Raw genomic sequence first — 12,869 nt, forward strand, 5'->3', positions numbered from 1 at the left:
AAATTACAATTAATTCGAAATGAACAAAAAATTTAATGTAATTAAATTGAGCTAAGTACACGAGTAAAATTCTAAACAATTTCAAATTGTACATAAACAGCATATACATATACAGATACATTTAGCATGTAGCATATATCTAGACATATGCATATGCTGCATCCGAATTACAAGCTAGCTAACCGCAGACTAAGCGCAGACTAAAATACGAAAAATACATACGAAAGATACGAAACCTAAACCTTGAACATACCAAAGACACTCGAGCATGAGAAACTCAATAAGCAAGATGAACAGTGAGGAGATTAGGAAAACGGAACCCCATGCTGATCCAATCCAATCCGATCCGAACCCACAATAAAGAAGCGATATCAAAGCAAATAAATTGAAAAAAAAACGAACGTTTTCGAACCGTTTTTTATTTCGCACAGTCCCCTGTGCCCTCCACCACCTTAAGTTCCCCCTTGTAAATAGTAAAAAAAAACTCGCTATTCAAATTATCAAATTATCCGACTCATTCCATACTTGTATGTACCTATATATTTTCTGGTATTTGTATTTTGGCCTTAGATCCGTAGTTAGTCGTATCGAAATGGAATCGGAAACGAAACCGGAAATCGGAAACCGGAAACCGTATCCCTTTCGATCTAGGATCTAGTCTGAAGCAAAAACGCTAGTTCTGTATTCTTAGTTCGTATTGTAATTGTATTAGCTGGCGCTCAAAAAACCAAATGTAATGAAAAGTTCTAAATTGTAAATACGTATTTGATTTCGTTTCGTAACGTACGAGTTTCTTGTGTGGGCTCAACCTAAGTTTCGTCTTTGGCATATCAATCACTCCCAGCTGCAGTTGAGTTTTTCGATCAGTAATCAGAAATCAGTAATCAGTCAATCAGTCGATCAATGCTAACCGATTAGATACACTCACATACATATATACTGCATACTAGCACATACAAACACACACACACACTCACGTACATGATTTAGGAGCTGAAAGCGCATTTCTTTCGGTTTTCTTATTACTTTCATATGCTTGAACTATGCTCTACTCAACTCTACGCTCTACTCAACTCAACTCTAGTCTAGCCTACTTTAATCCAAAGCGAAATGCATTAAACGAAATCGAAACACTTTAGGCGATATATTAGTGAATAGAATCGCAGGAGAACAAGAACAAAATGATGATAATGATGATGATGATGATGAAGAAGCAAACATATCGTTGTAAAGCAAGAATTAAGTTATGAAAACCACGAATAACTCAAAAGGAAAAGTCTAACTTATGATGCATAATTATTTTCGAATATAACACTAACACGCCACAACAAACATTCGACTTCTCCAGTTCAATTCAAACCAAAAACAATCTTTTCAAGTTTTCCATTAAATTTAATTGCAAACCTAACAAAACAAAAAATCTTAACACGCATACGTAAACAAAAAGGAATATTTATATGAAAATAATGAAAACCATTTTGATTGTACGGACTATAATGAAACAATACACATTTACCATATGCTATGTACGAGTAAATCAAAACATAAACCAACAAAAGGAAACAAAAAAAATAAATAAATCTTTCAAAATCTTCTCAATGCTTCAAGAACAAACAAAAAGAAAGCAAATTTCTATTAAGGACAAAGACTGCAAATAGAGATTTAAAAAAAAAAAACGTACACTTAAAAAGCAAAAGCAAAAACATTTAAATTAATTAATTTTCAATTCTAATTTGGCCTTGATTCAACCTACCAGGAAATAAGTTTAGGTTTAGTTAGAAGTTCAAGACACAACACCGCACAACACCATACAATACCATACAATACCAAACCGGACCGGACCGGACAGAACTGAATCGAATCAAATCGAATCGAACTTTCAATTTGAAGAACTCCACCCGAACCGCAGTCATTTAGCATCAGCAATAGCATAATTTTTGCAAATAATTTTCAATAATAATAGCAATCATGCAGAACCAAAGAACAAGACCCAGTCACTAATAAGGACATCAAAGCAGATGATAACATACATACGTACTTATAATACAAACTTGATTCGATCACCAAAAAAACAGTCGCAATAATCCCCATTGACAAAGATCTAGTATTACGCCCGATAAGATATTAAAAAGCAAAAACGAAAACTGAAACCGAAACCGAAACCGAAACTCACACACAGAAATTAAACCGAAAGAAACAAAAGAACGCATAATGAAAACAAAAGAAAACGAAACCAAACAAAACAAAACAAAAATGGAAATGTTGTTAAGATTAAAAATGAAATGTTTTATAATCGTTATTCAATAAAAATAAAAAATAAATAAATTTCCAAGAAATCATTAACCAATAAACGCAAGCAATGGCGCAATTCGAATTCATTCGAACAATTCTAGCTGTAATCTACCACCATCTCTATCGATCTACCAATCTATTTTAATCGATTCCAATGTATCGATTCCTAGGCAATAACACCCAACCACCAACTTGTCCCAAAAGCCCCATTTTGATCCATTTTAGACTAGCTGGTAGTATTTGCCTTGTGTTCGTATTTCTAATTAACTAATTATTTTTTGGGTAGGCCTATTCGCAAGGGATGGCATTAGATCTAGTTAGTCACTACGTTATTCCTACAGTTATCGTAATTATCGTAATCATAAGCCTTGGCGCTAGTTACCTAGATCTAAGTCCAGACCCTTCGTTCCGAAGAGGGGGGCTTGGCACCTCCCCTTTTCTTGTCGAACACGCAGACAGACAACCCCATACACACATACCCCAGTCATTAACCATTATACCCACAGTAAATATACAATATATATATATTACGATATATATGTATGCCATGCCAGTAGCACATTCCATTGCAGACATCTCCTAGCGTAGTTTAGCTCTCTTGCCTACCTCCCCCCACAACCTCAAACCCCCCAAAAGAAATGCATACACATATCTCCGTGAGCACACACTATATCGCAGATATAGCGATAAATCGAGTGAGAAAAGTAAAAAGTAACGAGAGTACACTTAAAAAAGAATACCCACACAACTTACTGAAAATCTTGGAAAGTTGAAGTCCAAACAGGTTAAATCCGGCCCCGGCAGTCAAAGCGATGCTAGTGATAATCCAGCGAACGGTGAGTTTGAAAAACCCTCGAGAAAACCCCCCTCCCCCAAACCCACGGTTTTCCCATATCTATGTCTCCGTCTCGTTAACAATGTCCTCTGATATGAATATATATTTATACTATAAAAATTCTCTCGCTCCCCAAGAAAAAAAGTCTCAGTCGGTTTTCCCATATATGTATCTCTTTCTCTCTCTATATGTATCTATCTATATTATGTTTTGACTTTGACTAATCGTATTCGTTTTGATTTTATTTTTATTTCTTTTATGCGTATGAATCTTCATTTTGATTTTGCCTATGCCCCCGGATCTGCGCTACATGCCACTATCGATTTACGTATTAAGCATTGACCATATTATTGATATAATAATCGTATATGGAATATTTTGTAAACTTTTGCTTACGTTCTCCCCCCTGCGCCGAATGTAAAACTGTAAGAATCGCTTCAGCGCTCAGCCGCCTGCACCTGCTCAGCCGACGCTCCTGCGCTATCCTGCTATACCGTAACCGTTATCGTTACCGTTACCGTTATCGCTATATCATTAACGCTATCGCAACCAGAAATGCCAGCAGCAGCAGCAGCAACTGCAGCAGCAGCATCTGCAGCATCTGCCGCAGCAACAACATCAGCGTCTAGAACAACAACGAACAACTAGGAAGATCTAACAGCCCACTCAAATTGCTGAGGCTGTGCGGCTCCTGCTTCTGCTCCTAAGTCCCGTTTCCCTGTGCTTCCCGATTCCGGTGCATGTGCAATCAGTTGCTGTATCCAATCGAAATCGAATAGCAATCCAGCAATCGAAAATCGATATTGAGATCGCGACAGTACCAGAATCAGATCGCGTCAAGCGCAATCTGCCAGCAAATTCAAATCCAAGCAAAGCAAATCAAAGCAAACAAAAAGCAAAAGCAAAGCAATCCCAAATCAAAAGCAAACAAAAAACAAATTGCAAAACAAAAAAAAAAAAAGCAAGAAATATACACAACGGCGCACGCTTAGCACATTTGCATAAAAAATACAACTTACTTGCTACCTCTACCTATCTCCACAGCCAACACACCCAAAACTACACCCAACACACTCGAAACACACAGACACTAACACACAGGAATGCATACACCAACTAAGGAGTTAAAACGAAACTTTTTTGGCTTTTCTACTCACTTTGAACACGTTTTTTCTCTCGCTTTGATTTTGATTTCGTTCCTTGACTCGAGTACTCGAATGAGCATTATATCAGCAACTACTCTTTGCCTAATTACGATCGCTTAACTATACCTAATCTCTATGTTACGAACACATCAAAAAGAACATGTCCCAATCAAAAAAAAAAAAAACAAACAAACACACACCCACTGCTGCACGGCAATTTGGCTGCTTGGTCGGGAGAATTGCCGAGCAGCTTTATCCACTCATCAGCCATTCGCCATGATCATCCTAAAAGAGAAAAGAAAACAAAATTTTAAGCACACACACACAGTCATGACAAATTATTAAATCATGCACACAAAAGTACAGTCAGTTCAAAACATACAGTCAGACAGTCTAAACAGACGATCCCAAGCCAGTGGAGGCGGACAAGCTCCGTACGACGACGAGGAAGAAGAATAAGACGAGATGAACCAGACGAAGTATAAGCGGAAAGAGAAGAAAATGAAGAATATGAAGAAGACGAAGTCCAGACGCTCTAGCTATGTGTCTCCCTCCCACCTCCGCGCCCCACCGCTGTGTCAGTGTGTGTGTGTGTGTGCCGAAGCAGTCGGCGGATGGCTACTTTTGCTATTCCTCCCCGTTAACCGATCGCCGATCCCTGAACGAAGGATCGACGAGGATCGGTTCGATTTGCTTTGGTTTTTCCACACATCTCTATCTATGTATATTCATTTTGTGTCAAGTTTAACAGCGACGACGCCAAACGCCGGCACATTTTGTTTATTCCATTTGGCAATAAGTACGCTTCGGTTTTTTGTTAGCCAAATCAACCCGCAATCCACCCCATCAATCTATATGTATAAGTATGCATAGTATGCCACCATGATTTCGTCATCTTGATTTTTGAAATTAATTTACGGTTTCGACTTTGGTTTTGATTTGAGTTCATACTTACCCACCCACCCAGTTGGTTGTTGTAACCAACGAATTGCTTTCGATGTTTGCATACAAATACTTATACGAATACCATTAACCAGAACAATAACAATAACAATACCAACCCTAAACCTAAACCTATATATACCACTACCTAGTTGAGCTTATAGTTTTGACTTTTGCTTTCCCCTGAGTTGAGTTATCGCTTTCCCACCTGCCTCCCCATCCACGGATACTTACTCGAACGTCTCCAGCCAACCATTTGTAAACCCAACTCGTATCGCTTCGTTTAAGTAACCCATATGTATCTGTTGTGACACGTTTTTTTCTTTTTTGCGTTTTTTAACAAGTTTTTAACACTTTAGTTGGGCCCCGGAGCCACGAGCTCGGGACCCCAAATCTAAGCCACTATCTAGAATAGTATATCGAATATATTAAAACTTATAACTCATTTCTACTTGTTTGTTTTTTTACCACCTGATTTACATACTGCGTTCTTCTTCTACGTTCTTCTTCATACCAATACCAAATCAAAAACCAACAAAACACACCAAATTCAATTGACTTTGAAACGAATTTGCATATTTAAACACGGATCGGATCGAATCGAATCGAAACGAAACGAATGAAATCGAATCGATTTAAATATACAAACCAATTCAAACTCGAACACACCCAACTACAATGACCATTGACAAACATGAATCGAATCCACAAATATTGCCATTAAACAAACGAATGCATTCAACAAAAATGCATCCAGGCCCGTCGGCTTCTGGGGCAAAATTGTCGGCTCTTTGTGCGTGATCGCTGGTGTGCTGACAATCGCACTGCCGGTACCGGTTATCGTCAGTAATTTCAATTACTTCTATCACCGCGAAACGGATCAGGAGGAGATGCAGAGCCAAAATTTCAACCACGTTACAAGTTGTTCATATTTACCTGGTGCACTAGGTACATACTACTACTACTAGCGGTTAAGAAAATCCCTAAAAAAAAAAAAAATGAAAAATAAATAAATCCCCTATCCCTGAATCCCGCCCACTCTCGAGCAACCCATATAATTTCCCCTTGCTAATCGTTGTATCTGATCCACGACCCCGGATATAGGTCAACATTTGAAGAAATCCTCACTCTCCGAATCGTCGTCGGACATTATGGATTTGGATGATGGCATTGATGCAACCACGCCAGGTCTGACTGATCACACGGGCCGCCACATGGTGCCGTTTCTCAGGACGCAGCAGTCATTCGAGAAGCAGCAGCTCCAGCTTCAGCTGCAGCTGCAACAGCAGTCGCCACACGGCCAGCAGATGACGCAGCAGCAGCTGGGCCAGAACGGCTTAAGGAGCACAAATAGTTTACAGTTAAGGCACAATAACGCGATGGCCGTCAGTATTGAGACCGACGTCTGACTACTAGGTGAGTATTGGTTTGCGTAAGTATAATCAACGCCCCTCGTTGGGCGCCAAATAGTTCTGACACATTAGCTCGCTCCCATGTTGGGCGCCAATAACTTTTGACATTTGACATAATTTTCATAAAATAGTACTACTTTTGCTAAAATATTACAATTTAATTAGATACCGAAATATAGTCGTATATATCTGTCAATTAATGTATGATTTTTGTCATCTTCTTATAACTCTTATTATGATAATGCAATATCTTTGAAATTGTAGCACTAAATCAAAAGTACTAAATATATTAAAGTAGCACACGCTTGTCCTTCAAAGTTATATCTGTATTGCAATATATTTCTACATTTTTTGGTTACACTTTTTATCGTTCTGCTTTAAATCTATTTCGCAGTCAAACAAATGGAAAATGGACGAAATTTGCGCAGTGAAATGCTACGTTGGATGCCAGAAACGTCATCAAAAGCAGTCTAATTTAGAATTTTATTAATAAATACAATTAAATTATAATTATAATAATTAGTAAGCAACGTAGTTGTAAATTAAACAGCAAGTGTACACAGACACAACACAACACACACACAAACAAACACAGTGCCAGTTCACTAAGCTTGAATTAGAGTATTTGTAGACACCAAAAAGAGTCAAATATGGACTGGCCTTCAATAGGGATTTCCTTGTTTCTCCTTTCATTTTCCTTCTGGTAATCTAGACACCGAGGACACTCACACACACACACACCACACACACGTCCACACACACACTCAAAGAAAAAACTCTACTTGATACCTATGTTCAAATTTAGCAATTAACAACTAACAATCGTTAACAACAACAAAACAAAACATATAAAACCAAAAATGAGAAAAAAAAACAAAAACAAAACCAAAATCTAATTATCTTAGTAGACTAATCTAATTGGAGTTTCTTCCTTTCTTTAGAAGCTAGCAAAACAAAGAACAACAACAACCAGACAAAAACAAACAACATACAATATCTGCTAATTTTATTTTCATCTTTAAATTATGCTCTATTAATTAAATATTAGTCAGAATATTAGTAAAACAAACTAAACCAAAAAAAAAAAACAAAATACCAAAACAGCAACAGCAACAAGTAGCGGAAACGGAAACGAAAAAGCTAAGGGCAAACTAAAGGCAAGGCAAAATAGAAGAGGAATATGAAACGACGGGTAATCGTCGTTAAAACAGTGCTCGGTTGATATGTTTCATTTAATATTTTAGCGTTTTCCTCGTATTAATTACCAATAATTTACTTGGAATTATTCGATTAATCATTACAGTTTATAAAATGGAAAGCCCTTAGCTTATACGAGTATTGACAATTAAGCATTGTCCGATGATTCATTATCCTTTTTCCAATAGAGGTCATCCATTTAACTCGAGCGCTGTTTTGATATTTCGTTGACACAACCAACACAGCCATACACACATAGACACATGAGACACACATGATAATGCTAAAAACATCAAAACTGCCGTTAAGTTTAAAGAATGATTAATACAAAGATTATATATAAATAAATATATATTAAATATATACATACATTTACATATATAATTAAATATACATAAACTAAAGTAAAACTGCTATTTTGTAAATAAGTGAGTCAGAGCTGAAGCTGAACAAATAGACATAGACACAAAATAAATATTAAACGACAAAAAAAAACAAAAACAAAAACAACCAAAAACCAAGCAAAAACCAACCAAAAAACCAAAATCATAGCTAACTAAAGGGAATACAAAAACGAACCTAAAACCAAAAATAAGGAAAGCTGCTAACGATACAAAAACAATAATTAAACTTAGCAAATACAGACAACCGAAAACAGCCACAAAAAGAAGAGAATGCGAATGCCACAAGAACAAGAAATCTAGAAGAAACCGCGCTGATCTTTCCATTTAGGAACCAAGAAACCAAGAAACCAAAAAGAGAGGAAACAAATTGCAAATTTTATATGAGACCTGTAGGAGAATCCTGGCTCATCCAGTACTAGCTATGATCTCTTATAGAGACCCTTGTGATGCCCACGTGCATGGACCTGCTTTCGTTTCGTTAAATACAATCTATTATAGTTTCTAGTTTAGTTTAGTTTAGCTTGTCTTCCCTTAGAAAAGAGAGAGAGACGGCTGTAACAGCTTCGATATTCAGTTCTCAACTCGAGAGATATGCAGTATATCCTATATATATTCCTCAGAACTGTTGCATGTTGTATGTGTCTTTCTTTTGTCTCCACTCGCACGCACAAAACACACAGATACAGATACGGATACAGAAACAGAAGCTTTAGGATCTAATAGCTCACACAAACATGTTCATGAGTTGTAACTTGATTCGCTGTCTTCCTGATTTTTGTGATTTGATAACAATCGAAATCTTCTCACTTGAAAAACGTTCAATCTAGCGACTTCAACTTTTGTCAAATTCCTAGAAAACGGCAAACGGAAAAAGAAAACTAAAAGCTACTAAAACAAAAACTACAAAAAAAAATCGGATAGGAAAATCGTTAGGGGTAATACCAAAATTATCAATTTCAATTTGCATGCGCATTCGATATATCAATTCTATACAACATAAGATACAAATACGTTTGAACTGCTTCCACTGCTTCACTGTGCAATACATAGTGCCGAATGTCAGCGTGCAAATAGATCGATCGAAGCCATATCTAAATTTCTCTATACCTAGAATCCTACCTACAAGCTTTGCTTCTACTGCTCTTGCTAACCAAAACGAATTATGAAAATCGAAATGGAGGGACGAGAATCAGACGAGGGAGCCCACAAGTTACTTTGGACCACAGAAGAAACATCTCACAAGCCAGTAGATTTGGATGGTGAGCGATACGCTGCGTTACGATAACCATTGCGATAACGATAACGATGATATAAATTTGGAGTTAAAGTTGGGATAGTTGGGATTACCAAGCCGAGAACTAAGCTAACGCAGGCATAGTATATATGTACATGCACACATATATGGTATTTATATATATTCGGATATATATATATAAATATGTTTTTTTTTTGTTAGATATGCGACTGAATAAAAAGTTTTTATTGATTTGCTGCTTGTTGTAATTAAGAAGAACTTAAACCAATATTTATACCGAAGCAATCTGTAAATATGTAAAAACGAAAAACGAAAAATGAAAAATGAAAAACCGGAAAAAAACGGAAAACCAAGCAAAAAATATGAGAGCGGGGAGAAAAATAACGTTAAATAAATCGAATCAATTTACAGCTTTGAAAACCGTCCACACGCACACAGCAAACGAAAGGGAAGAAGATATAGAAAAAGAAAGAGAGAGAGCGATAGCGAATGAGAAAGAGCATGAGAATGAGAAAGAGAATGAGGCAAAGAATAGGCGCGGAAAAGAGAGGGAGAACCAACTAGAACCGAAAGTCATTCTTACGTATACTTGATTTGGCCTTAAAGAAACACGCCTGCTTGCACACACACACACAAACACAGACACACATTCATGCTCCGATCGGCCCTACTTATATACAAATATATATATAATATATAATATGTATATTATATATGTATGCATATACTAGTAGCAACAGTTGAAGCATCCCATGTAGTGTACTCATGTCAATGTCCCGGCCATATCCATTAGCATAAAATATTTTAGCGGATTTTTAAATTTCTGAATTAATGGATTATTGGATTCACGCGTTCAGTTTGGTTTTAGTTCGTTCGATTCGTTGAGAAGTTCTCGGTCGGCCAACCGATTAGATAAGCCCAATGAGCAATAACAAAAAATACCACAAGATTGCATATAAAATATTCTTAATATTAACTACGATAATTACACAATAATCTCTATATAGGCATACAAATAATAATACAATTAAAAACATATCGTCTTCAAGTCATGCAAACGGATAAACCAAATTCAAAATATTTTTTTTTTTTATAAGCGTAATTTACAAACTAATATTAAACTGAGAAATCGCTAAGAAAATAAAGCTTACTATTAAAAACCAAAAAAAAAAACAAAAGATGCAGAGAGAACGCAGCATAGGAATGATAATTTGAGGGCAAAAGGAGGAGATATGAACCAACTTGGCCAGACTACAACTAAAAGTGATATAAAAACCAAAAACAAGAGTCACAAAACAAAAGTATAAAAAAAGCAAAAACCAAAAAAACTATTAACTTGCCAAAATAATTAAGGGTATTAGAAAGCGGAAGCGAAAGCGGATGTGGAAGTGAAAGTGAGCCGGAAGTGAAGCGAAGAAGAAGAGAAGAGAAGAGCGAACTATGTTTAATTATGACAGAAGTAATATGCCTAGGATCAAGTACAGTCTGTAGAGTCTAGCTAAATCCAGCTTGCCCCTTCTAGTAGATCTACCCCCCGCCCCCCATAGCCACCCCCCGCCCCCAAATAGTCCAGGAATCGCAGATTCCTTCGTTGCTCGTTTCAGGATCGATGAGGTGGACAGAGAAGCCGGAGGAGAAGAAGCGAATTAAATGAATAAAAACAAAGACTGGAATAAAACAAATAAAGATTAGAACAGAAAAATAAAAAAAAAAACAAGTATATACACACAAGCCGCGGGACTGCAGACATATATATCTATGTATAATGTTCGATCAGTCGGACTTGACATACATACATACATATATACTTGATAGTTCCAGACCACATCATTCAGTTCAAGCCGAATCAAATTAAATCAAATCAAATCAAGTCAGTCTTCATTATCGATTTCGATTTCGATTCCATTCCGAGTCTTCATTTCGATTCAATAAAGTGCAACTACCAAACAAAAAACCAAAATATATATTTAGCTCAAGCATGCGAAATACAACAATAAAAGTAAATGCAAGTAAAGATGATAACTATGCCTAGATAATACCACACTACCAACCACACACAGAGAGCAACGTATTAGGCCCAGATCAAGTAGGAGGCAGGAGATATAGCAGATATATGTGGGAGGCATATGGGATATAGGATGGAAGAGGAGATATAGAAGGGATAGAAGGGATAGAAGGGAAGAGTTGGCATTACGAATGCGGTAGTCACTCCATGTAAATTATGCGTACAACAATAATAACAACAATTAAAAAAAAGAAGAAAAAAAACCAATAGCAGCAACAACAGAGATGGGCATATGGAAAAACTACTTATGAATTAATGCTAAACAAATTTACATATTAAACGTATACATAAATAACACTTAAGTAAATCAAATTATAACAGAATGAACGCCGCAACAATTATAAAAAGTATATGTATATATATATATGTATATAATATATATATACATGTATATATATGTTGTTAAGATTCTAAAATGAAATGTTTTATAAATAGTTAAACCAAAAACAAAAGAAACCAAAATGATTATTATACATTAAATACGAGAGAAAGCGAAACCAAAACAAAACAAAACAAACCAAACCAGATAAAGATAAAGATACAAATAAAAAACACACACAGCTAGGAAGCAAAACAAAGGCAAACAGACACAGAACAAAAACACACACAAGGAGAAACAACACCACAACCACAATACGCAATAAGCAACAAACAAACAAGAGAACAAACAAACAAACAAATAAACAAGGCCAGCAAGCACCAAAATCTACCATTTGACTTTCGATAAATTTAAAAGCAATGGTTGAATAGCTAAATCCAAGCCAAGGTGGGCGAAAACCGAAAATTAATTTTTACAATCATTGTAAATTGAAACCAACCAAATTGGATCTCAAATCAAAGCAGCTTACAAAACGAACAAATTTAAGTGAATAATAAAAAACTAACATACGTATATGAAAAACAAACAAGACACACAAATGCTCAAACACACCATACACAAACACACATACCTACACAGACAGAGGCAGACACACGTTACTTTATGAACATAAAACAAATTAAATGGAAAGTATATAAAATAAATTATGCTAAAAGGAAAATTAAAAGACCGCGTTTCATTTTGAATTTCAGTAAGCAAGCAGTGCGCTGATGGCAAGCAGTTGATCGCTGTTAACTCCAGCACTGTAAACTACTCCTTAACAGAAGATGTGCAGTAAATTTTGAACTGGATGAAATTTAATAATAATTAATATTTATTTTGCAAATAAGGAATGCACATGTATGTGGACATATCTTACCCAGTTAAGGCGGCAATGTAATCCCAAAATATTAAAATGCAACCATTATATTGTGGTATCTTAAGGTCGAGACCACCCTCGACA

The 12,869-nt window shown here is 36.2% G+C and overlaps 1 protein-coding gene across 10 annotated transcripts in view; it reads left to right on the plus strand.

Moving 5' to 3' along the window:
• The window catches only part of LOC122624609 (potassium voltage-gated channel protein Shaker), a 112,702-nt gene extending 104,975 nt beyond the window's left edge, over window positions 1–7,727 (plus strand). For 7 of the 10 annotated variants that reach the window (XM_043804260.1, XM_043804261.1, XM_043804254.1 and 4 more), the window contains 2 exons: window positions 2,847–3,128; window positions 3,558–6,114. Coding sequence is in view for 1 of the 10 variants with exons in the window: in XM_043804262.1 (XP_043660197.1) it covers window positions 5,972–6,162; window positions 6,319–6,623 (496 nt within the window). In the remaining 9 variants the exon portion in view is untranslated. Of the gene's footprint in view, window positions 1–2,846; window positions 3,129–3,557; window positions 6,163–6,318; window positions 6,631–7,020 lie in introns of those variants that run through there. The other 3 variants (XM_043804262.1, XM_043804256.1, XM_043804255.1) reach the window with 3 other exon arrangements.
• Window positions 7,728–12,869: the final 5,142 nt, after the last annotated feature.

Source organism: Drosophila teissieri, chromosome X, assembly GCF_016746235.2.
Source record: "Drosophila teissieri strain GT53w chromosome X, Prin_Dtei_1.1, whole genome shotgun sequence".
NCBI lineage: Eukaryota > Metazoa > Arthropoda > Insecta > Diptera > Drosophilidae > Drosophila > Drosophila teissieri.